The sequence below is a fragment of the Orcinus orca genome, chromosome 13 (genome assembly GCF_937001465.1).
Source record: "Orcinus orca chromosome 13, mOrcOrc1.1, whole genome shotgun sequence".
NCBI classification, from domain to species: Eukaryota; Metazoa; Chordata; class Mammalia; order Artiodactyla; family Delphinidae; genus Orcinus; species Orcinus orca.
The window spans coordinates 78,718,051-78,745,288 of NC_064571.1; the positions used below are offsets into that span (position 1 = coordinate 78,718,051).

The 27,238-nt window shown below is 35.4% G+C and overlaps 1 protein-coding gene across 7 annotated transcripts in view; it reads left to right on the forward strand.

Annotated features, from left to right (window-relative positions):
* SMC6 (structural maintenance of chromosomes 6) overlaps positions 1-27,238 on the forward strand; it is a 76,482-nt gene that overhangs the window by 44,977 nt on the left and 4,267 nt on the right. For 4 of the 7 annotated variants that reach the window (XR_004485937.2, XR_007470758.1, XR_004485939.2 and 1 more), the window contains exons 17-26: positions 200-360; positions 3,771-3,906; positions 5,133-5,213; positions 6,323-6,493; positions 11,244-11,381; positions 12,368-12,513; positions 15,842-15,967; positions 18,836-18,941; positions 22,277-22,429; positions 25,605-25,702. Coding sequence is in view for 4 of the 7 variants with exons in the window: in XM_033437411.2 (XP_033293302.1) it covers positions 200-360; positions 3,771-3,906; positions 5,133-5,213; positions 6,323-6,493; positions 11,244-11,381; positions 12,368-12,513; positions 15,842-15,967; positions 18,836-18,941; positions 22,277-22,429; positions 25,605-25,702 (1,316 nt within the window). In the remaining 3 variants the exon portion in view is untranslated. Of the gene's footprint in view, positions 1-199; positions 361-3,770; positions 3,907-5,132; positions 5,214-6,322; positions 6,494-11,243; positions 11,382-12,367; positions 12,514-15,841; positions 15,968-18,835; positions 18,942-22,276; positions 22,430-25,555; positions 25,703-26,542; positions 27,034-27,238 lie in introns of those variants that run through there. The other 3 variants (XM_004274863.3, XM_049695739.1, XM_033437412.2) reach the window with 2 other exon arrangements.

A 27,238-nucleotide genomic window follows, 5' to 3' on the forward strand; every position in this document is an offset into this window, starting at 1 on the left:
TTGAAAGTTGTTTTTTAAATTATTTTATTTTTCTCATGGAATTATTTCATTTGAATGTTTAAATAAAAATACTTGAATAGGTATTTTTGGTAATACCTATTACCAAAATTTTTGGTAATTTAGGTAATATTTTGAAATTATATACAACAGAAATGCTTTGGCATATTTTTAAAATGTATTTTCCCCTCTGTTTTTTTAGAATAATTCTGTAGCTCGTGCAGTAATGCAGTCCCAAAAGCCACCCAAGAATTGTAGAGAAGCTTTTACTGCTGATGGTGATCAAGTTTTTGCAGGGCGTTATTATTCATCTGAATATACAAGACCTAAGTTTCTCAGCAGAGATGTGGATTCTGAAATAAGGTTAGTGTCCAGTGTAGCTTTACTGTATTATTCCCACTAGTTCTTTGGGGTTCATTTCTTTTCATATTACTCTATTAGTAGTTATGTCAGTGAAGAATTGTGAGTGATCTGTTGGTCTTAAAAGATCATTTAGCTGGATGTAGAATTCTAGATTGATGGTTATTTTCCATCATGACTTTGATGACAGTATTCTGGGCTTGATGAGCTGGTCTGCACATTGATTATTACCTGTCTGCAAGGAGGTAAGGAGCTTAACTCAGAATGTAAATCAGCTACATCACTATACCATTGTTTAGTTTTGCTGATTTTTCTCAGCGAGAGTACAAGTGTGCTGGGTATACATTCTGGCTCAAGGTCCTTGCTGTGTCTCTGCCTGGTACTTTGAGTCACACTGTTCTAGAAGAAAAATCAGTCGGCACCGTTAGATCAAATGCTTAGGGAGATAGAGCTGCTAGAGGAGATGCAGTGAAAAGCCAAACAAAAAGCTAAAGGTACTTAATAAGATTCAAACGTGTGCAAAAAGAATTTTTGGTATGAAAAAAGCATGATTTTCCCAACTGAACTATCAGTTGATGAATTGATAAGGTGGAGCTGAATTAGTGACCTAGAAGACCTCAAGCAGAAGAACATAGAACTTAGGTAAAAGCACTATCTAAGAAAACTGAGTAAAGGTGAAAGTATTCTAAATGGCTTTTATAGATAGGGGGAAATGAGGTTTTTTTAAAATAGATATCTGATTTTCAAATTATATTAGCTATTTTTGTATGATTATGAGAGCAGCATAAAGCAAAATAACCATAGTGGATATTGGGAAGTTTAGTAAAATTTCTTTTTTAGCAACAGAAAACTGTTGAATGATCTGCAACTTGTTATTACAGCACTCAACACACATTTTAAATTGACACTGAATCTTTGTGATAGGATAGATGAAAATTCATCAATGTCTGAACGTACCTGTATAAAAGTGACCTGTAAAGTGATAAATTTTTGTCCGCTGTGCCATGACATTTAAATCAGGCCCCTCTAATTCTTAACTGGGTAAGACTAAATTATATAGTACTCAAGCAAACATGAATGTAAATGTATAAACCATATCATGGTAATGTTACTGTGTGTAATTCATGCTTTTTCTTTCAACAAAAAATGCCTTGTGCATTTGTGTTCCACATCTTTAAAAAAAGTATGACATTCTTGGAAAAGGTAGTAAGTGTATCAGCAGCAAATCAGGATCCCTGATTCTAGCATTTTAGTAGTAATGGTTTAAGACTTACTTATGAAGTTAATAATTGGCTTCATTTTTAGCTAAAATATTTGCATCAATGTGTAGTGGACAGAGCTTTTGTTTTAAAAGCCAGGTGAACATTGGTTTTTTAAAAATTGTTTCTCACCTTGATAAACTTTATTGATTGAAAATGTACTAAGTTATCATGATACTTAAATGATATTTGTGTCATCTGTTTTGACCTGAACCAGTATGATAGTTGTCTGATATTTGGAAATTTAAAATAATTCACTGGCGTTTTTTAAATACAGAAAATATAAATTGGAAAACAAAAGTAGCTTATAATTCCATCTCTCCACAGTCCCTGTTGACATTTTAAAAATGATTAAAAGTAATATAGGCATATGGTGAGAAAATTCAAACAGTACAGAAATGAATGCAATGAAAAGTGAAGTCCTTTGCCCCCCACTTAGGTATAATGTTTTCAAGGTTCATCCATTTCTGCTGTGTATAAGTACACATATGGTTTCTGTGTCTTGCTTTTTGTCTCAATATTATATCTTGGAGATTGTTCCATATCAGGACACTTAGAGCTGCCCCTTGGTATGGCTGTTCCATAATCTACCTGACCAGTTCCTGTTGATGGACATACGTGTTATCTGCAGTTTTCTCCTACTATAGCAGTGCTGCAGTGAGAACGCACATGTGTATCATGGCATACTTCTGAAAGTATGTGCATAGATTAAATTCTAAATGGTGAAAATGCTGAGTCAAAGAATGTGTGAATTTAAAAATTTTAAAATTCATTGTTTTATTAACATACAATTTATGACCTGATTTTAAATATTTAATAACATTAAACAATTACTAATATTTTTAACACTTAATAATACTAAATGAGCCTTAATATTTATTAAAATAAATATTTAAATTTTATTTTATTATTATATAAGTTGACCATTTAATAGCAATTGTCAAATGACTACAGAGCAATTGATTCCCTAACCCCCTCCCACACTATGAATATATGAAGTAGGCTTTTCTATACCCTCATCAACTCAGCACTGGCAGGTTCCTGTTGATGAAAGATGGCTCTGAAACAGTTTTTGCCTCTGGCTCCATTTTTACCAGAAATACCACACTTATTCTCCTCTTTTTCTTTTTCTCATTTGTTTATCATTCATGCAGCTAACATCATTGATTTTTGTTTTTAATTTTGAGAATTCCACAAGGTAGCACGGTTCTAATAGTTCATCAAATTTAAGATGCTCTGTTATTTTATATACCAGTAAAAAAGAAAAGTATTGATAGTTGAACCATGGACTGGAAGATGATTTCAGAATTCAGAGATGTTAAAATGTGGAAAAGTGTGCATCTTAGTGAAATCTGGCGTACTCTCTTTATCAGAGAAGAGTTGTTCTTAATTGCACAGGTGGTTCTCTTCCACCAGGCACAGAGTTTTAGAAGACAGAGTCAGTGAAACAGGAAAAGATCACTTCTGAAAGACAGTTGCCTCTGCTGGCATAGAGACCCCTTATGGCTTTGGCATCTGCCGACCTTTCCCCCTCCACCTCTTTTCATTGTCCTCCTCTCCTTCCCTTTCACTCCCCACACATTCATAGCATTTATTCACCACAGGAAATGTTGAGCTGACCTTCAGTTTTACTGACCTTCCGTCTTATTTGTTTTTCACCTCTTTGTGCCTTCGTGTATTTCTTTCCATCTTCTCTAGGTGGTCCATCTGGTGAAAACTTCAGAGAACACAAGTCAGTTGTCACTTCTCCCAGACTTACTCTTAGGTTCCCGTCGTATTGTGGACATATAGTGCAGTGTCCTGTTCACATTTCAATGTTATGGTTTATTTCCTGACGTTTTGCCTTTTTGTTTGATTCCTTTATGCCTTAATTTTTTTTCTACCTCTGCCTATCACTGTGCACAATGCCTACCACAGATAAATCATAAATACTTACTAATGAAGTAAGTAAAATTTAATTCCAGTTTAGAAGATGTTTTTTGAAATCTCTGTATTTTCATGTTTTGAATTACGTGGTAGGAATAGAGAACTGGTTAACTGCATAGGTTTTGCAAAAAAGCTATTAAAAATAGGGTTTTCTTTGTAAAGATCTAAATATTTGTAATATTCAGAAGTAAATTTAAAGTATTTTTTTACCCTCTCTTCTCTATTAAGTGACTTGGAGAATGAGGTTGAAAATAAGAAAGCCCAGATATCAAATCTTCAGCAACATTTGTCTGCCCTTGAAAAGGATATTAAACACAATGAAGAACTTCTTAGAAGGTGCCAACTGCATTATAAAGAGTTAAAGGTAAAAAAACATCATTTGTTTTCTCAACTTAATCATTTCCAAGTTATTTTTAAGGTCTTAACATTCATTTAGTTAGACGAATAGTTCTCAACTATTTTGGCCTCAAGCCCCTTTACAATCTTAAAAGAGCTTTTGCTTGTTTGGGTTTTATCTATCAGTATTCATGTTATTAAAAATTAAAGCAAAATTTAAGAATGTTTATTAATTCATTTAAAAATAATAAGTACATTATGTGTTAGCATAAATAACATTTTTATGAAAAATAACTATTTTCCAAAACCAAAAAGATTTAGTCAAAAGATTGACGTTTTTTATATTTTTTAAAATCTCTAACATCTGGTTTAATAAAATTCACCTGAACTGTCATATCAGCTTCTGTAATCAGTCTGTTGCAATATTACACATCATAGTTATAAACCTCCTGTACACCTGTAAGAAATCCATAGTAAAATTGGTCTTAAAAAAAAAAGTAATGCCAGGCTTCCCTGGTGGCACAGGGGTTAAGAATCCTCCTGCCAATGCAGGGGACACGGGTTTGAGCCCTGGTCCGGGAAGATCCCATGTGCCAGAGAGCAGCTAAGCCTGTGCGCCACAACTACTGAGCCTGTGCTCTAGAGCCCGCGAACCCCAGCTACTGACCCCACGTGCCACAACTACTGAAGCCCGCGCACCTAGAGCCCGTGCTCTGCAACAGGAGAAGCCACCACAATGAGAAGCCTGAGCGCAGCAACAAAGACCCAACACAGCCAAAAATAAATAAAATAAAATAAATTAAAAAAAAAAAAGGCTTTTAAATAAATAATGCCTTAGTGTTTTTATGAAAATAGTGTTGACTTCATGGACCCTCTGAAAGAGTCTCAGAGACACCCAGGAGATAGTGGGATTGGACTTTAAGAACCACTGGAGTAATCTTTCCATAACTTGAGACTGGATGTTTCAGGAAAGTACTTTCTCTGTGGACTCAACACTGTCATCATTTTAAATGCTAAGGTGGAGTACTTATATCTGCTTTGCATGAGAGTGGATTAGCAATAATGGTGATCAAGGCAGACTTTATACATACTTTTCTTTGGTTCATTTAATACTAATATGTCTCTTTCATTAACTATGGAATCCTTCTGTAACATAAAGCAGAGTAGAACTTTGTTGATTAATACATCCTTGCCCAGGGTTTTTATTTTTCATTTATTTCTATTTACTAAAATCTAAATACTGTTTTTCAAAAGATGAAAATAAGAAGAAGTATTTCTGAAATTCGGGAACTTGAGAATATAGAAGAACACCAGTCTGTAGATATTGCAACCTTGGTAAGATTCTTTTCCTCAATTTAAATGTAATGTTAAAGGAGAAATCTGTCATTTAAGTTAAGAGTATCTACTCTCAGCTTTATAAAAAAATCCTTTTTTGAGGCTACTTTTTATGATTGCTATATCCATTTACAAATAAGGTAGAAACTACGTGGTGTATGGCCTTCAAGTTCCTTAATATTTTGTATATGTAACTTGCATGCATTGTAATTGGTTTTGTCTTCTTCTGTTGATACATGAAATAATACTTTATCAGAGTTTATTATGTAAATAGTGCCCTTTCAAACCAAACTACCTAGCAGTTTTTTTCAGAATTAATCAGTATCAATATTAGTGATATCTTTTAGTCAGTTGAAGTTGGCCTCTTGGCATTATTTTCTTTTTTCCAAGTTAATGGTTTTAATTCACCGCATATTTATTACTCTATTTTAATTTCTCTTAGACATCTTTTTATGACATTCAGCTCAGCTCTCTGGGTTACCATAAGTAGTGAATTAGATAGATTGCAGAGTCTTGTTAAAATGAATCAGTTTTTACCAATTGTCTCCTCTCTACCAGGCATCATGTTAAATGCTGAGGGACACAACAGTGAACAAAACAGTTCAAGTCCCTGCACCAATGGAGCTTTACTCTAATAAGAATTTGTCTTCATTTTTTATTAGTAATCTGGTTTTCCACTCAGTGTTTTTCTGCTTTCATTACTTTTATTGATAGACTAAATTTCTTAAAGGTATGGGCTGTGTCTTGTTTATTTTTGTTTACTCAGCATCTAACACATTGTCTGGCATAAGATATATATTTATATACATTATATTTTGAAAGAAAAAGTGAGTAGATAGAATAAAAGTTACCCCTTTTGATTATGACCTCAAGCACAATGTAGTTTGTCTTCTAAATGTAATCCTTTTCTATTTTCGAACCTATTTCTTCTACCTCCTAATTTACCATTAAGAGTATGAAAATATCATAATTTGTTCTTTGTATTTGTCTTTAATCTGATTTACTTGTAGCCTATAGTTTCGCCTCTTCTAGAATTGTTTGTACTGTTTTTCTATTTGATTACTTAAAAGTGTTTTAATTAATTCTGTATGCTCTGTAAATGTTGCCAGGAAGATGAAGCTCAAGAAAATAAAATCAAAATGAAAATGGTTGAGAAAAACATGGAACAACAAAAAGAGAATATGGAACATTTTAAAAGTCTGAAAATAGAAGCGGAAAATAAGTATGATGCAATTAAACAGAAAATTAATCAGCTATCAGAGCTAGCAGATCCACTTAAGGTATGTATTATTGTTACTCTACTATATATATTTTTTATGTTTCAGTTTTATATACACTATATACCGGCTAGATATTACCTCAACAGAATTTATGGCTAACTGTAAATGTAACTGTATAAAACCGGGCTGTAAACCAGCTTTTCGTCATTAGATCAAGTAGAATTAAACACTCTGCTCACGCCTTTAAGGAGAATAAATTGCCAAATTTCTGACCCCCCAGAAGGTTACAGCTTTTGTTACCTTTTTATTCTGTGAGATTTTTTTCTTCTTTTAGAACTAGAGGCAGGACATCTTATCTGTCCATACTGTTTCTGTGCTTATCTGTTCTCTTGTCCCACTTTTCCGCAATAGTTGAAGAATTAGTTGATATAAAAGCCAGCTTGAAATAAAATGCTACCCAATTGCCATTTATTAACATATCTGCATTATATTCCAGCTAGAATTCAATCGGCCTTTTTTTTTTTTTTTAAAGCACATACTTTTGGAACCAAATTAGGGAAATAAAGTTATTTAACAATTAAATTCTGTAAATTTCACCACGTTTAATAGCTTTGTTGTCAAGTAGCTTATTATCATTCTCATTTTTATGAATAACTCAATTATTCTCGAAACCTCAAATTTTATTTATAAGACATTGAGAAGAATTAATAGTATGTTTTAAGAGGAGAAAGGTTTATTGACGATATAACCCCCTTTTTTTGCAGGAAAATTACCCCTTTGAATCAAAATGTATTTAGACATTTTAAAAATTTTAAAGAATTTGCATGCATATGAACTTTACTGTAATTGTCTCCATTGTCAATTTTAGAAAACATAATTTATTAAAGGAAGTCAGAGGAGGACCCGAGCAGAAACAACTTTCCTCTGTTTGCGGTGGCCTCTCTACAGCTGCTTTCCATAGAGCTGTGATTCCTGCCTGCTATTGTAATGCAAGGTGGTTTACTTTTTTCTATTTGAGATAAGAATAAAAAATGGGAAAATAGACTGATAAATTACTGATTAAAAAGAATATAAAATTTTAATAATAAAGTTTGAGGAAGGAAAAAAGTATTAAGGATACTATTGAAAAAGACAAATAGTAGTTACTACAGGAAATTAGAATTAAAAACACAATAAGTCCAAGATAAAAAAGAAGACAAAATTAGTTTTTAAAAGAAAATTGAATAAGAAGAAATAAAATAAGTATGAAAATTGTCAGGAATAGGAGAGAGAGAATTCAAAACTCAGAAATTAGAGCAGTGAAGTTAAAACAAAGATGAGATAAAAGAAAATTTTAAATGGGTGAAGGATTGAGCAGGGAAACTTAAAATCAAAATGATAAAGTATGCTAAAACAATATAGGAAAAGAAATAAATAGCACCTGAATTGTCCCAGATAGCTTAAAATTAAAAACAAAAAATGAAGGATAAGCTGTGTTCTGTTCTTTTAGGGACGTGTAGGCTAATGCAACTCCTGGAATTGGGAGTGTGTAGATAAGTTCAAGAGTGGAAAATATGGGCAGAAGGCAGTAAGAATTCTTGGTCTTAAGTTCTTTGCCTTGGTTGCAAATAAGTGAAAGCTAGACGAGTCCTTCAGTAAACCTGCATGCGGTCAGCCAGTAGCCAAGAGGGTTTTCCTTTGCACTATCACATCCCAATAGCCATCCCAATAGCTAACAACAGGACCAAGAATATTTGGCTAACAAAAGAATTTAATTCCTCAGAAACTGTCTTTGTGATATATTAGCAGCTTCTAAATGTAATCTGTTTGCTATCAGGATGTTTGTTCATTTTGTGTCAGAGGAGTGGTGAGGAGTGGAATACTCTGTTCAAATATGTAGTCATTGAAATCTTCGCATAAGATTTCAGTATTTTTCTCCCTTTGAACAGTTTATTTTGATTTACACTGCAAACTTAATGCTTTAGTCACGAATTAAATTTTTTGTACAGGGAGCATGACCTACATCAAAAATGATGGTCTGCATTTTGGAGTAGGAGGGCCTCTCAGTTTCTGATAGAGACAATAAGTGTTTATTTGGATTGAGGCTGACCATGCTTTTGAAAATTCCAAGATCTAATGATCTATAGCTTTTTAAAACCTCATAATTGATGTAGAGTTATATGAAGCAAGTGGCTATAATACATACTGTAGCAATTTATCCAATGTTGTCGGGTAACTAAAATTGGTTATTTAGGCATCAAAGAGAATAAAATTTTTCAGTGATTCTGTCCCTTCTAGCATCTCAGCCTATCTTTTTAAAGGCTGAACTTTTTAGGGCTACATCAGGATTAATTTTAGATCTAATCCAACCTAGTCCTCACCCCAAAACCAGGATGAGTGTCACTAACTGGTTTTTAATATCTCTAAGTCTCTGTTTCACCATCAACAACATGAAAGTAAAAGAAATACTCTCTTGGTTCCTTTTTAGTTTTAAATTTGATGGTACCTATGATATAAATTTATTAAATATATAAGGACAAGTCAAAAGCCATGATACACGTGGAGAAAAGAACATTAAATTCTTTTCATCCTATTTTATAAGTCAAGTCTTTCCCTTTCTAAAGTTGCTAGGAGAAAAGATTAAGCAGCACAAATATGCCCTGATATAATTGACCCCTTTGGCTCTAGAAAGCTGATTTGGTTCCCTAAAGCAAACGTGGACATATTTATTTTGAAAGATTCTACCAAAAATGATTAGAAAAATTAGTGTTTAACCATTCTGTTTCATAAGGTATTGCAATTTCTAACTGTAGTATCTCCTACTATATACATTGCACCCATTTTCTTTTATTCTCCTCAAAGTAAAGGAACAGAGTATCTCCGTACTCCATATAACAATGTTTTTATTTTTAATAGAACTGTGCTATAAAAGCTGTATATTATTAAGTGTCTATCTTGAGTGATAGTTATTTTTAGCAGTACGAGCAAGATGCAGTAAATTGTATTCTTAGGTCAGCAAATAGCCTAAACCTATTCTTTTATATGAGGTAAATACTTGCAATTTTTAGATACTTCACATGTTCTTTTTCTTTTTGGGATATCTCCAAATATTCTGTCTTCCTTGATGCTGTTGTTTTGGTTTGCGGTCGTTTCTTTTTCCTTATAACCGTGATTCTTGAGGGTGAACATGATCATCATAGCATGTATGTCCAGTACTAGGCTCAAAAAACAGACCGACTAAAATTTAATTTGGTGGTTATTAAATCAAGAGCCATTTTAAAAATTGAGATTCAGGGATTCTCAGCCTACGAAAACAGAATCTCCAAAGGTGGAGCTTGGAAATCTGTATATTTGTTAAAACATCCAAATTGATGATAAAGAAGTCAATCTGTATATCAGTATTTGAGAAAGCTGCCGCAATCGGTGGCTATGTGTGTGTATATATATATATATATAATCTTCTAAATAAAATCTTTTCACCAGGCTATGCCTCCTTTAAAGACATTTGTTTACTGCATGTACTCAAATAGAAGGCAGATGCCCATAACAAGGGAAAAATCCAGTAACAAAGGAAAATGTATTTTAGTCGCCATTCATATATGAAATTATTAGGCAAAATAATCAAAATGTGTACTTGACATTAGGTCTACTAATTTAATTATACATGAACACAAAATCACAGGTACAAAGTGATATATTTAACATTTAGAAATACTGCTTTGTTTCCATTTACATTTCATGAATTAATTTTTTTAACCTTTCTCATGTGTCTTCAGCGTTGGCATCTTTACGGTGATTAGAGCTGTATTTTGAGTAATTAGAAGAGTTGAGTGATGGATTTTTCCAGAGCTCTTGATCTTCTCTTTCATCTATATTATTTTAAATATAGCACTTTTAATAAATCATCTTTTGGGCTTCCCTGGTGGCGCAGTGGTTGAGAGTCCGCCTGCCGATGCAGGGGACACGGGTTCGTGCCCCGGTCCGGGAAGATCCCACATGCCGCGGAACGGCTGGGCCCGTGAGCCATGGCCGCTCAGCCTGCGCTTTCGGAGCCTGTGCTCCGCAACGGGAGAGGCCACAACAGTGAGAGGCCCGCGTAGCACACACACACAAAAAAAGCAGTTGATATTTCGTCTTAAAAGTAATGGTTAGCTGTTATTTGTTCTTATTTGTATTTCTTCTCTTTATTTCTTTCTTTTGGGATTAGCCAAGTAATTTTTAGTGTTCCTTTTTAAAATTTCCTCTACTAGTTTGTTTAGCTACAATTGTTGTTTTTTTTCCCAGTGGTTGCTGTGCGTTCCAATATGCATCTTTACCTTATAGTTTACTACTGTTTCCCTTTAAAGTGAACTTGGGATAGCTTCTTTACAATTATATTTTGTTCTCAAAATTATGAGGTTACACCTCCAGAAATGATGACCAAATAAGTCAGTGTTAAATTTCTTCACATCTTTTCCTCCTCCACCCCAATTCACCTTTTTTTAAAACCAGGTTTCCTCTGTCAGGTACCTCTGTAATATACAACACTTGCATTGTTTTAAGTCTTTTCAGGCTACCGTAGCTTCCCAGGAAACTGCCTTGTTTACCAAAATAAAGTTGAGAGCACCATAAGGTATGGAGACTTCATACAAGAACTTTAATTTGATAATGTGACTTCTCAATTTGGGAAACTCTTCACTTCTCTTCAGAAACATATGGATATGAACTTAATAACACTTGCCTCTTAAAGCAGCATAATCCTGTCCACTTATTGAGTTGTCAATTAGTTTATGCCTATGCTGATAATTTTTTAAAGCAATCTTTATAGATTATTTTGGTTTTATTTAAACAGGATGAATTAAACCTTGCTGATTCCGAAGTGGATAACCAAAAACGAGGGAAACGGCATTATGAAGACAAGCAAAAAGAACACTTGGATACTTTAAATAAAAAGAAACGAGAATTAGATATGAAAGAAAAAGAACTAGAGGTTATCCATCATTTTTTTTAATGTTTTGTTTACACCCTTAGTCATGATTATTAAAGTGTGTTTTCCTAATGTCATGTTTTCCAAACATAGACATGTTGTCCGATGACTATCTGTTTTGTATGAAGTAACAGCTGTTTCAGTGAATCAACAGAGGAAAAGACTGAGGGACTCTCAGAGTGTGGGGACTTCTTAGATCAACATGAAGAGGACTTTAGGCAGCACTGCCACAGCCCCATGTAGTGTCACTGAGTGATTTGGAAAATGGCACGCCCTCCACTGAAATAGTTCCTTAAATGTCCAGGTTGGCAAGTGCATACAGCTTTATGTCAGAAAAATGCTCCCCTGCCTCTGAGTAACTTGGGTGTGAGCTGGGTTGCAGTTCAGCTCCCACTTACTAGATAACGTTTATTGACAACTGAAAGCAGCAGCCTTGTTTTTAGAGGAGAGTAAGTTGAGGGCAACCATGGTTTAACCTAAAAGAGATGAATTCCAGCTTTGCTTTTACATGTCTTAGGAAAATGATTTAAACTCTGTAATTCATTTCCCTATTGTTTAAAACTTACTGTACTACAAATGTCGTGAATATAAATACTATGTTTGATATGTTACAAACACGAGGGTCTTTGTGTTTCAGTACTATTTGATGTTCAGAATCCATCCTAAAACACACAGAATGCTATGTCTGACCTCAGCACCCTGGGTGCCAAACCTTTCATAACTGCTACTTGAAATTTGTTTCACTAGGAAGTTATGGAGCTCTTACAAATTATTAAAGTGTGTACACCAATGCAATTTTCTCTTGAAGATTATGACAACTCTGGACCGTATTCTCAGTATAAAGCTTAGAACAATAATGATATTAAACGTAATTAAGATACATTTCTTAAACATAAGTTCAGAGTTCTATTTTGCATACTTTGGCACAAGTAGTACAGTGAATTGTTATATCAAAGAAGAGTTTTAAAGTTAAACATCTGTTATCTTAGGAGAAAATGTCACAAGCAAGACAAATCTGCCCAGAGCGGATAGAAGTAAAAAAATCTGCATCAATTCTAGACAAAGAAATTAATAGATTAAGACAAAAGATACAGGCAGAACATGCTAGTCATGGAGATCGAGAGGAAATAATGAGGTAAGTGATTGCTCGCTTTTCTACTTTATGATATTATCCATAGATACGTAATAGTGAGACAAACAATAACATTTATATATCAATCTTAAATTTGGGTAAAGTGTTGCTATGGCATATAGTTATAGCTAAACTAGCCTTTCGTACATGTATTATTAATAATAAACATTTTTCCTTCGGAATTATTACAGAACTCATTACAGAATGACATTTTAACATAGTTGCCATTTTTATACCTGTAAGATTCATATAGACATGAGGATGTTCAGCTTCAGAAGTAATCAAAGAAATGCAAAGCAAAACAATTAGAAGCCATTTTCATATATATCAAGATGAAAAGAACACATATTTCATGTCAGTGAGATTTCAGTGAAATGGATATTTTTATATTGTGAAAATGGAAGCTCTAGTTTAGTTAGAGCATGGGTTCTGAAGCAAGGGTAACTCAGTTTGAATTGCAATTCTGTTACCTACTAAACTGACTTTGGAAAGTTATCTAATTGCTCTGAACCTCAAATTTCTCATCTATAAAATGGGTATAATTATATAGTACTTACCTTATAGAGTTGTTATGAAGATTAAATGAGATGACCCATAATAAACAACGTATAGGATACATAATATGCTAGATGTTATTGTTATTAGCCTTTCTGAAAAGTTTTAAGGTAGTTTATGTTAAACGCCTTTAAAAATTTCAATTTGGCCAAGTAATTTTGTTGTTATAATCCAAAATGAAAAAAACAATTTGTACTTGGATGTTTATTGCAGCATTAGTATTTTTTTTAGTTGAGATATGGTTGATTTACAATATTATATTTCAGGTGTACAACATGGTGATTCAGCATTTTTATAGATTGTAGTCCCTTTATAGTTATTATAAAATATTGGCTATATTCCCTGTGCTGTACAATATATTCCTGTAACTTATTTATTTTATACATAGTAGTTTGTATAACACTAAAAAATTAGAAATCTTGTATAACTGGATGATAATGATTGAATTACAGTAGAAAATTATAACTATTAAACTTTATGAAGAATTTTTCATATTAAAAAAGGCAGGGAACAGGAGTGATCTCAATTCTGATTTCACAAACTTTGGGGAAAAAGGGGAAGAAACAAAAATAGTAACAGAAGTTTTTCTTTAAAATAGGTAATACCTTACATGTTTTAAAAATATAATGTGAAAGGGCAGACAATGAATTTTTTCACTTTTATTTTATTAAATTATTAAATATGCTTTCAATGTTTCTGTATGCAAAGGCAAGATGATATGAGAATGTGTTTTCATCCTTGCAGATACAAAAAGTAGTACACTAAGCTGTTTTAGGGTGCTTTCTTTAATGCTATATTTTGTAGATCTTTCCATATCAGTACATAGGCATTTTCTCATTGTGTTTTTATGTTTCACAGTATTTAGTCATCTCCTACTGATGGATAGTTGAGTTTTAACTTGATTTTTTACTATTATAAATGGTGGTACACAACAAATAATTTTATACATGCATTATTTTGTATAAATTCGGGGTTTTTGTTTTTGTTTTTTTAATAGGATAAACCCCATTCTGGCAGAGTCCCCTTTCTAGGGATTGTACTTTTTTTTCACTCCTATCAGCAATGAGTGCTTGTTTCCCCACAGCCTAAACAATGTGTGATTATCGTAGATTCTTTTTGCTGATAGATATATTTCCTAAATATATATATACACACCTCAGTGTAATTTTAATTTGCATTTCACTTCTATTAAATGTGGTTAACATCTTTTCATGTCTTAAGGACCGTTTATTTATATTTCTTTTTCTGTGAATATTTTTGATGTGACGAATGTATTTTATCTTTTTCCAAACGGCTGTTTAGCCATTTGAAAAGTTATTGGTCCTCTAATTTTTTCCTTAAGAATGGCCATAGGAGTAATATTTTTTGTATTTTTGCAAGTTCAAAACTTTGTCTCTAGCTTTTGAGTTTGAAAGATAAGAGTTTAGCCTAGTATAAAATCCTCGTTCTCCTGAGTATCTGTGTTTATGATGCTCATCTGTTAAGTTCTATAACTTATCCAGAATGTCAAATTCTGTGATCCTTTCCTTGGTATACACAGTGCTTTTTTTTTTAAATATATAGATTTAAGTCTTACTTCTTAAAAGTTTTCTGGTATTTTACTTTTAAGTATTTTCTGTTGTCTAGTGTTCTTTTTAGAGGTCTTCAGTTATACATATGTTGCATGTACTTTTTCTTCTCTAGTTATTTTGTCTAACCATTTTATGTGGGGTTTTTTCCTGTTTTGTTTGTTTTTCTCATTTCTCATCTGTCTGTTGATGTTTTCTGTGTTGTCTGTTTGTTCCTATGCGTCATCTCATTTTGTCTCATGTCTTTGTTTTTTTTGCTTTTTGTCTACACTCCCTTGCCCCACCTTGGGTTCTGCAAGTTCATGCTTCTCCTCCTCTTGTCTGTTTGTAACCTGTTGTTGTTTACCTGTCTGCTAGCTTTGAATTCCTTGTTTTATCTTTTCCTTCAGTTCTTTCATTTCTGCTTTGAGGTGTTCCTTCCTGGTAGCACTTGTGTCTTGTTTTGTTTTCTTTTGTTTTAATTTATCGTGTTCAATTACGGTTTTAATCTGCTTTGTGACAACGTTGTAATAAGTTTTCTTTGTCTGTAGAGAGAGTTTTGCTGCTCTTTCCCAGCGCTTTTTTCCCCCCATAAATATCTTTGTATGTGTGCTTTGTTTGTGCTTTTTTTGTTATTCGTTTTTTAATTGGTTGGATTTTCTGGGACTGGACATTTGAAGGAGGATGGGACGGATCACTGAGAGCCTTGGCCAGGGTTCGCCCTTCATCCTTTGTCAGGATCTTTCTCTCCCTCTCTACGGCAATGAGCTGTTGCCTCCACAGTAGCACTCTGAGAAGCCGTGTCTTCCCGGCCTCTTTGACCTTGTCTTGTTCAGGCTGGGGCTAGGGGGATCCTAATGCCCAAGCTGTGTTCTTCTGTTCCTGCACTGGCATGTGTCACTAAGGGGAACATTTCTTGCCTTCTGGTGCGATCCCTTCCTTGCTAGAAGATCTGTATTTGCTGGTATTCTCTTACGATCTGCCACTCTGGGCCCCTCTTGGGCACTTTCTTCACTGACTTCCTCTGCCTTCTCTGGGGCTTGCACTGTGTTTCTGCCCCGCCCTGCTAACAGCTCTCCCCAGTCGGGGCAGCACGCTCGCATTCTGGCAGTGTATTTGTCTGGAGGTTTATGAAACCTGCTACTGCTGGGCCCTCTCAGCGCTCCCTGCACTCCCTGTTCTTCCTATTAAATATATTTGAGATTTTACTTTATGTTTCGTTGAAATAGGCAATATCAAGAAGCAAGAGAAACCTATCTTGATCTGGATAACAAAGTAAGGACTTTAAAAAGGTTTATTAAATTACTGGAAGAAATAATGACCCATAGATATAAAACGTATCAACAATTTAGAAGGTAAGTGTATTAAAAAATATTACCATATATTTTACATGTTTGTTTTTCTTCGTTTTCACATTCTCGCTTATAAATAATAAAATTAAATTAAAAGCACTTGCATGATTTATTCAGAAAAGAAATGGTGGTAGTGCTTGGGATCCTGGATTTGAAGGGACTTTTATAGTGAGCTTTTTAAACTTAAACTGCATTAGATATGCTTTACTGGATAACTCATAGATGGCTGTTCAGTCTATGCTCAAATGGGTCATTTGGAAGCTCATTGGTTCTGTTAACAGACTGTTTCACTGTTGGACATTGCATGTTCTCAAGGCATACGCGTTTTGATGGGACATGTTAAGGCAGTTTCTCAGTTGATTACCATGATCTACTAGAATGGTGTAGCTCCAGGGATGCAGAATCTATGTTTTGTTTGCTGCTGTATCCCCAGTACCTACCGCTGTGCCTGAAATATAGTAGAAACTTGATATATATTGGTTGAATGAATGAATACAGGATCAGCAAAACTGGATGTCATTAATATACCCAGAAATGTGCAGATTGACAGAGATAAGTTAACCTCAGCTAAAATCACAAGCAACAGAAATAAAGGACAGTTTACAGGGTAGGGTTGCCCTTTGATATACTTGGATCCAAGGCAGCCCTAGTCTTTCCACCTAACCTCTGTTTTCCCCATGACATTCCCTCAGTAACATGCGTTTTAACTACTTATACCAAAAACTATAATCTTAAGACTATAGAGTTTTTTTTTTAATTTAGCTCTAGTACGTATGGGGAAATTCAAAAAAAGCCGTAATGAGAAACGGGCTCTGCATGTTTGACCATATTCCTTAACTAAAATATAGCTTAGTTCTTGAAATGTGTATTTCAGTTTTATATGCATGTTATTAGGACTTAAAGAGTTTTTAATTTTATCCTTTTGAGGCTGCCTTGCAGTTTTGTTAGGTGGGACCAGAGCAGGCTTTGGTGAAGGACTGATTTTTTTCCTACCTGTGCAGCTGGGTTCTTCTGGGTCCTCCGTTGATATGTTGCGAGGTTATTCCACTCATGCCTTTGGGAATATGAACTATTCCTGGCTCTGGGTGACCTCGGGGGTTGTTTCTGGTTCTGTTGGGTGTTCCTCTCACCAGCCTCGGGCAGTATCCTCACACGGACACTGAGGAGGACGGTGCTCAGCCCGAGGCTCTCCCTCCCGCCTCTGTGGTCCTCTGGAGCTCTCTCTGTGCTGCTTCGTGAACCGGAGGTGCCTTGACCGCCCCAGACCCTTAAACAGGAAGACTTCTGGACTCTGCTTGGGTTTCCACTCCCCTTTTACTCTCAACATAAAAGTAACTTGGGGCGTTCACAGGGCTCAATTTGTTTGTTTCCCATCTTTCAGAGATTCTTTTGACTGGAACTGTCTGCGATGTCTGATGTCCAGAGTCCAAAAACTCTTGTTTCATAGACTTTGTCCAGTTTTCTAGTTGTTTCACGCAGAAGAGTAAATCTAATGCCTATTACTGTGTCTTTTCCAGAAGCAGTAGGGTTCGTTTTCATATTGTTATTCAGAAAATTTTAGAATATTTTCTGTAAAGGTATTGGTCTTATTTAGTTTTCTATCTTGATATGTTTCTTCACCACTGACATGTTTTATATTGTTTATCCAATCTTGGGAGGACAATAAAAATGGTCAAATTTTTTAAATTGTTTATCTCTTTACACTGGAGAACCTTGCCATTTTATGAGGACAGTCTCTTTTAGTCATCCCATGAGTGGAAGCAATTGAAGAATACGTATCAGTATTGAAAGAAAGAAAAGTTAACAGAAAATTCTGAAAACCAGCTAGCAATAGTTGTGGCAGCAAAAGAGAACTCAGACTATCAGTATTTTCGAATGTGGAGATTTAATACAGTTTAGGAAGGGAATTGGGAGGGAAAAGAATAAAACGATAGTTATTCCGAAGAAAGGAGCCTTAGACTCATTAAGGAGCAAAGACGTCAAGAAAAATAGCCAGTCACCTGTCACCTAGATCTTATATTCTGAATACCATTCCGCAACAAAAGGAACCAAGGCTCCTTTGAGAAATGGCTGATGATACCGGAGCAGAGCAGGGAAGGTATAGATGAGCCTCTTGCTATGCCAGAAAGTAAGGAAGTGCCCCCCCAAAATGTGGAGTCATGATAAAAGGACATAGGCAGCTTGAAGGGGCTCCACTGGCAAAAGCTGGGACAAGTTGAAGACCAGAATAAATAAGAACCCAATGAATAAAATAAGAATCTGTGACTGCGTCCTTATAAACAGAAAGGTGGTAAGTAAATAAATGAGGAAGAAGGGAAAGCTCTTCCTTACAGCAGAATGCCGTATGACAAATAAGTGCAGTTCACGCTGTGCTAGACAGTGCGTAAGGTATTACAGGTACAACATGATTAAGAGATTGCCTTTGCCCTTTTTGCTACTGTAAAGTTAGGAGGAGACAGGCAAATGAATAGGCAGTTTACCATTATCTTAACACTACTAGAGTTTAATCCTCTCAAGGACAAGATTCATGTCTTCTGTATTAGGGTGATATATAAATTAGTTGAATGATTGATACATTCATATGGACTGACTGTAATATAATGGGTTTCATTATATGTGGGATGACATCTTTATTCATTTTATAGATGTTTGTTTATTATAAAAGGAAATGAAGTGGTAAAAATGTGGAGACATGAACGAAATATAAAGACACAGGCAAAAATCTTCTAAAATTTTACCTATTAAATGGGCACCAGTGTTAACATCTTGGCATACTTTCATCTGGCCTTACATGCTGGTGTAAAGGTCATGCTGAATATACAGTTCTGTATCTCTGTAATCTTTTTAATATGCCCAATTTCTTTTTTCAAGGTGTTTGACTTTACGATGCAAATTGTACTTTGACAACTTACTATCTCAGCGGGCCTATTGTGGAAAAATGAATTTTGACCACAAGAATGAAACTCTTACTATATCTGTAAGTATCTTAACTCTTTGCGTGTTAGTCATTAAGAGAATTAGCTGCTTCATTTCTTTTGATGATATTTTGATCTGTTGTCATTGGAAAACAAAATAACTTACTTTGAAGTTAAAGATAGTCTTTGCCAAAGTGTTGAAAATTAAATTGATTTTACTGACTAAAGCCATTACTTTAGCTTTTTATTTTTTCCCCCAGACAGCCACATTATTTTCTTATGGTGATAATTAGGAATTTTATTTTCAGTGATAAATATTTACCTTCTCTTTAAACTCCACTGGTTCCTTTTTAAAATTCATGTAGCATTTTAAATTACGTGGGACATTATAGAAAGTGTATTCTCTGGCCCCACTATAGGAAGCCAGAAGAGAATTACTCAAAGAATGTTCGACCCCACGTAATTGTCTTTGTGCTACTTATTTTGGAAGGTATCCCTAGATCTAGCCTCTTTTGTATAAAGGAAGCCACCACTTTCAAATTATGGAGTCTGTGTGTCAGGATTCTATCACAGTCACATGCATTAAAGGAGGAGTGTGGGATATAGCATTAAAAATAGTGTAGTCAGGGGCTTCCCTGGTGGCGCAGTGGTTGAGAGTCCACCTGCTAATGCAGGGGACACGGGTTCGTGCCCCGGTCTGGGAGGATCCCACATGCCGCGGAGCAGCTGGGCCCGTGAGCCATGGCCGCTGAGCCTGCGTATCTTGAACCTGTGCTCCGCAACGGGAGAGGCCACAACAGTGAGGGGCCCGCGTACCGCAAGAAAAAAAAGTGAGTCAGGAGGTCAAAAGCAGCTACTCACTCTAAATAATTGGGTCAAACTTTTCAAATATTTGCATACTATTCTTAGTTGCCATAAATTTTATACTTCCATTTTAATACTTAGAATAAGTAATAATTTGCCATACAGATATGCAACTAAGAACCCATCTAAAAATTTTTAAGAATAATAATAATTGAGAAAAAGAATGACAATACATTTAAAAATGGTTAAAAGTCATTAATTCGCCAAGTGGTGAATAAGCACATGAAAAAGTGCTCAGTATCGCTAGTCATCAGAGAAATACAAGTTTATACCATAATAAGTTACTATCCCACTCCTGTTATTGTGACTAAAATGAACAAGATTGATAATACCTTGTGTGGGTAAGGTTGTGGACTTAGAACGCTTATACCTTGCTAGTGGGAGTATAATTTGGTAGAACTAATTTAGAAACCTGTCTTGCAGGGTCTATTAAAGCAATTCCACTTTTCAGAACTCTTCAAAAACCAGTAAAATTTATCTACAGTAATTAAAGTCAAAATAGTGGTTACCTTTTAGGGGTTGGTAGTTGACGGGAGAGGACACAGGGAATCTGCTGAGATGCTAGAAATGTCCTGTCTTGATCTGAGTAGTGGTTACCCAGGTGTGTGTGTATATGTGTACGTATATGTCAGAATTATTTGAGCTAAACACTTAAGCTTTGTGTTCTTTACTGTATATAAATTATACTCTAGTAAAAATTATACTCTAGTAAAAGAAAATATTAGGTGTTTGGATAATTTATCCCCAGAGCCATAGCTGTTCAAGACAACTGAAACTAGATTTTCTGACATTGTCATCCCTGTTATTCAACAGAATATTATTGCTTTAAGAATCTTCAAGTTTTCTAGTCTTCATTTTACAAATAAGAAAACTGAGGCAGAAGTCCCATGATAGGTTTACTAATAGGCCAGGGATAAAATTTAGATCTCCGTAATTTATCTGGGGCTTAATTCATTAGAATGATACAAGATGCAGTTTGGGAGCAAAAGACTGCATCCTGTTTCTTAGTTCTTACTGTTCTGTTGTGTGTGTGTGTGTGTGTGTGTTTGGTTTTGCTTGGCTTTTTACTGCTTATGTTAATGTTGCTTTTGTGTTTGGATTTTCATAGAGAATTCAGACTTCAGATGATAAATGTAAAATTTCAGTGTATGTTTAAATTCCGAATTTTTTATAACCCTTAGAAGATTAAAATACAAGTGAATGCTCACTTGAGAACCAAATAATTTTTCAAATAGTGTTTTGGAAAATACGTGAAGCTGTATATCTGTTAAAACACATATGATAAAACTGGTTGGTGCTCTGTTTTTTCAACTTGAGCGCATATATGTATATCTGGAATTCTCTTAAAATGAAATCGAGTTCCTTCAAACGTTACATATAATGTCTTCTTAGGAAATTATATGAAAATGTTATCTCCCTAATTACTTTTATATTGTTCCCATGAACACTTACTAAGAGAAACTTTTAAAAGAGAGTTATGTATTTCAGTTGATTGCTGCTGTTACTCCTTGGCCAGTGTGAGCCTCTTTAAGTTGGTCCTGTGTCCTTTTGACACTCAGTAATTACTTTGAAAGCAGTTTAACCACTAGATGTCACTAGAATTCAAGTAACAAAAGATTAACTTGGCACTTAAAATGTTTGACAAAAAGAAATAAAGAAAACAATCCCATTTACAATAGCATCAAAAACAATAAAATCCATAGGAAATTTAACCAAGGAAGTGAAAGATCTATACACTGAAAACTATTAAGACATGGATGAAAGAAATTGAAGAAAACACAAATAAATGGAAAGATAACCCTTGTACATGAATCAGAAGAATTAATATTGTTAAAATGTCCATACTATCCAAAGCTATCTATAGATTCAGTGCAATCGCTATCGAGATTCCAAAGGCATTGTTCACAAAAAGAAAAAACAACCCTAAAATTTGTATGGAACCACAAAAGACCCCTAATAGCTAAAGCAATCTTGAGAAAAAAGAACAAGCTGGAGGCATCACATTTCCTGATTTGAAGCTATGTTGCAAAGCTATAGCAATCTAAACAGTATGCTATTGGCATAAAAATAGACACATAGACCAATGGAACAGAATAGAGAGCCCAGAAATAAACCCAGGCATATCTGGCCAACTAATATTTGACAAAGGAGCCAAGAATATACAATGGGGAAAGGATAGTCTCTGATAAATCGTGTTGGGAAAACTGGATATCTACATGCAAAAAATGAAACTGGACTAACGTTGGTACTTTTATTATTAAACCTTTGGACTTTTGGTATGTGAGATCTGGTTATGACGAGAAACTGTTTTCAGTTTGATTCTCTCACAATAAAACAGAAACCACCGTTACACAGCTCACTGTTTTACTCTAAAATATTTTGAATAGAATAGTTGTCGTTTCCAAGTCACTAAATGATTTTTTTAATCTTCTTTTTTACTATAAACTCATCCTTTCTAATGGTAGCCAATCTTTTTTGTAAAGAAATTAATCTGTTTTTTTCCTATACTTTGTTTTTTGTCAACTCATTCAAGGTTCAGCCTGGAGAGGGAAACAAAGCCGCTTTCAATGACATGAGGGCCTTATCTGGCGGTGAACGTTCTTTTTCCACAGTTTGCTTCATTCTTTCTCTGTGGTCCATTGCTGAATCTCCTTTCAGATGCCTGGATGAGTTTGATGTCTACATGGTAGTGTTGACTTTTAAATTCTCTAATTTTTTGGTTGTTTGAAATGTATATTTTGAAAGGAAGCAATTCATTCTTTAGTTTTACCCATAACAGAAAAGATCCTGCTCTGATAGTTTTGTCTGTGATAAGTGATAAGAGAAGAACCAAAGAATTCCAGTTCTCTCCCTTGCTAACATACCACACTGGCAGGGACCCCGTCCTGGATTTGCAGCCTTTTCCCCAGTTTGCTTCCATCTTCCATTTTTACACATAATTATAAGCAGTTCCCCACATTTGCTTTCCCTGACTCTCGCCACTGTTCTCTCCCTTCCTGCACAGCCACACTTTTCAAAACAGCAGTGTGTGTAACAGGAGGGAGCGAGGACACTGGACTTCGAAGTTAAAAAACCGAAGATTGAGACCTACCTCTGTCACCAGTTCCCCAGCTGACTTTGGGCAAGATATCTATCCTCTTTGGGCCTCAGTTTCTTCATCTATAGAATAGATTATTAACCTTTCCTACCTTGTAGGGTTAGAGCGAGGCTCCAGTGAGGTGCTATCTGTAATGTGCTCACTATGGTGCGGGCGCACAACAGGGCCTCCCAAAGCAGCTGTGAAGCATTCTCCTTACTGCTTCATGCCTCCTTCTTTACTAAATCTACCGTAATCTGGGTTTAGACGACAATATACTCCAGCAAAGCTTGTTTAGCAAAAATCATAAGAACTTTAATTCGGTGAAGTATGTGGCACCACAGACTGACCTTCCGTCTCTTAAACTGTGTCTTCTTACCTCCTCTTCGTTCTCCGTGCGCCAGTCTGCCTCCCCTAATTCGGGTGCCCTTAAATGTTTGAGGTCTTCTTTGTTTTTCATAGTGGTGTTAATTTTCCTGGATATCATGTTCTACCTACCCCCAGCCCACACACACACAGTCCCACAGGCTGCTGTCTACGTTTGGATCCCTCCCAAAGCTAAGCATCTCATTCTGACATCTCTCTTGTTCTCTGGACCCGTGTGCTCGACTACCTGTGAGACCTCATCTAGTGAACAACCCACATCTCAAACTCAGCGTGTCTGAGTCTGAATTTTTCTCCTCCAAGCTTTCCTTTTCCTGAATTCTTTTCCTTGATTAGTTGCAAATTGCCATTTCCAACCCAACACCTAACTGCAAAACCAGTGATTTATCTGTGATTCTTCTTTCCTCGTTACACATGAAGTCTGACCCCTGTCTCTTCTCTTTTCAAGTATCTCCCTGGTCCCCGCCCTCTGCTCCTTCCTGTTACCTCTCCTGTCCTCGCCTCTCGCGTGTTGTCATCACTTCCTGTCCACACTCTCAGACTTTAATCCTGCCCCTTCTCAGTTCCTCCTTCACTGTCTTGCCAGGTTTATAGTTCTAAAATAAATCTAATTGTAGTCACTCACTTGCTTGAAAATCTTTGGTTTAATTCCAAAGGGTGACTTTGAAACCCTTCATGATACGGTAGCCGCTGACTTCTTCAGCTGGACTGAGCTGTTTGTGATTTTCCAGACTCTGCGCCTCTGCCTGTTGTGCTCTTCTTCGTTGTATGTCGCACTCCGACTCATCTTTCAGGACTCGGTTCAGATGTCCCCTTTATGTAGCCTCCATGACCACCACCCTGCCAGGCAGGATTAGGGACTTCTCAGAGCTCCCTCAGCACCACCTGACATCCACTCGTGCAATTATATTATTTTTATATTTTATAGTATCTAATATTTTATATCATACACATTTTATTATTATATATATTATATTTATATATTTTGCATTCTATTGCAATCCCCTATTTTCATGTCTGAATCACCCACCAAATTTTCAATTTTGAAGTTGTCAACTCTGTCTTAATCATATTTCTAACTCCTAATGCCTAGCCCATAATTAGGATTTAGAAAATGCTTATTTACGAATCAGAATTCATATTTGTAAGTGCTATATAATCCTTCAGTGGTTTTTTTTTTTTCTGTGCTGTAACTGCTGAAGATTAGTTAGAAATTCCTCTGAGATTTGGCTTCAAAGCTGATTCACAAATCGTAGAAGATGATTGCTCTTTCCATGTAACATTTTTGTCCAAAATGCTATTATGTAGACTTATCACCCATCTTATAAGTCAAATTTAATTCGGAACAATTTCTTTCTCTTTCAGAAACTTACAGGTTCTTAGTCAGAATGACATTTTGCCTCATTGAAATTATTCAGAAAAATGTACCCAAGTTCCGAGAACCAATCCAGTGGAAATGAATAAATATTTCTTGGTGCACTGGGCAGCTTTGCTATTAAATGATGGGCTTCCCCAAGGCATTGTTTTGAAAGGACAGTTTTCACTTTAGGCAAGCTCCGGTCACTCCTGTTAATGTTAAGTTAGATGACTTTAGGGATATGCCTGATGGAAGAATTTATAGAGTAAGAGCCACTGAGCAGTGTAGCTGGGGTGCAGGGCCCCTGTCTGTCTCCAGAGCCCAGGTTCTAAACCGCCACGCCATATGGTACGGCCACATGCGGTTTCATTTGTCTGTGTTTTCAAATTTCAGGAGTTTTCAAGGGAGGAGTGAGGTACTTGGATTTTTGTTTTTTCTGTTATTCAACTCAGAAAATGTAAGCACACAGTTTAATTCCTGTAGTCAAATTCCTATTATAACCAAGCATTTTTTCCCTATACATGGATGTGCTGTTTAACTTATTTTAAAGATTCAGTTGAGAAATTAGTCTGTAAATTCAAATTGACTCACGTTGTACAAATTGTAGAAGGTGATGGGACAGAGTTTTTAGAACACCTTAATCATTGAGGGAAAACTTGAGAGACTTAGTAAGTTTGAATCTGGTCACCTTTGATCCTGTTCTCCTGAGTAATTGAATATTACTGTAGAAATTAGATTCACTCTGCAACATGTGGTTGTATCTTTTGACTATTTTCTGATTATTTTCATGGTTAAGTATATTTGAGGCAAGGGGCTATACTCTGACTATAGGAATTCCTGGAAGATACATGTTAGTCAGTTATTTTCCCCTAATAATTTTAGATACTATCTTTCACAGTATGTATGAATTGCTTGGCATCATAGATAAGATAATGGATGATCCTTGGATAAAAATCCAGGGGTTCATAACAACCAGTAGAATGCTCCTTTCACAGGAACATGATTGACACAGCAGCAACTCTGACTTCTGCCTCTGTTCTCCAGGATATGGTTAACCGGAGAATTGCGATGGATATGATACTCAAGATGGCAGATTCCCAGCGCTTCAGACAGTTCATCCTGCTTACCCCTCAAAGCATGAGGTAACTTTTTAAAACTCTTCTATGAATTATATATATATATATATATATCAAGTATATAAAAAGGGGTGAGAAATCTTTTATATTCTCAATTTTAAAATGCAAATGACCAGTCAAAAGAAAAATTAACCTCTAATCTAGTTCCAGAGATCGAATGTAGTTTTCCCGTATTAGATATTTAAAATTTTGTTTGTGTTATCTCCCATTAACAGAGGCAATTTAACTGAATATGATTATTGACTTGTTAATATTTCTATTTTGAATCTGCTCTTCTGTGGTTATCATGACCCAACTAATATAAAGTAATTTTAGTAATTCTGCTTCGACTGGAGAAGCGATTCGTGATTTCCCTAGTCTTGATTCTTTTCCTGTTAACTGAAAAGTAGCAGTCTTCCTAAATGGAGAACACTGCTCTGCTGTCAGTCAGCATTTATTAGGTACCTCTATAGTGTCAGGCTCTGTGTCACTTAAAAGTTGATATTCTTTCTCTAAAGTGGTCACTCGATCGTATGGGTACTCAAGTTTATGACTGGAAATATTCAGGTGACTCCTTCCTGACTAGACAAGAAGAATAAGAGTTAGAGATTGTTGATACATAAATCTCCTTCATTTTCTTTTCCTTCCAAACTGAAAACCCATGGCATTTAGCAGGAAGTTAATTTTTAAAAGTGAAAATTTATTTCCCTATTGCAAGTTATATTTCTCCTAGAATTCCAGATATCAGACATACCCCCCCCATTAGCATCCATTTAGACTTATATTTTCATGAGGTAGTATTAGAATTTTTTTTTTTTATGAAAAAATTTTCTTGGAAATTGGAATAATTAATTTTGCCTCCTCTAGTTCACTTCCAGCAAGTAAACTGATTAGAATTCTTCGAATGTCTGACCCTGAAAGAGGACAAACTACGTTGCCTTTCCGACCTGTGTCTCAAGGAGAAGAAGAGGACCGGGGTTGATTTACTGTGGCTGACTGTGCCACACCCTCATGTTGAAAGACGTGTAAGGGGAGACGCCCGGGATTATGGGAAATAAAATGAAACTGAAGACATTCTGCGGTGGAGACTCACTCATGTATCTGACACGATAAGCCTAGAAGACCGGCCACAGCCCGCAATTTAAAATTATAATCACTTTGCTTTGAGAAAATCAACTTCATAGTACTGGTTTTAAATCTTTTTAAGTTTGTTTGTTTTTCATTTTAACCATCTACTTTTATAGATTCTTTTTCAGAAGTTTAAAATTTTGTACATATGTACATGTACATATCTGTTTAGTTTGGGTTCATTTCTATAGTATTTTGTAAGAATTAAAATAAAGATTTGATCACCCGGTTATATTTAGTTTTGCTTTTCCAGAATATTACATTATTCTCATTGCAGGGGGTGGGGCAGCGCCCAGGCGGGCTGTGAACAGGGACCAGTTTACAATAGATTCATTGTCTGTTTTGTGCTTATTAATGAGGAGGGACCTACACAGGACCGTAGGAACTTTGGTCACAATCCCTGCACAGGTCATTTTTAACCCTAGAGATACAATT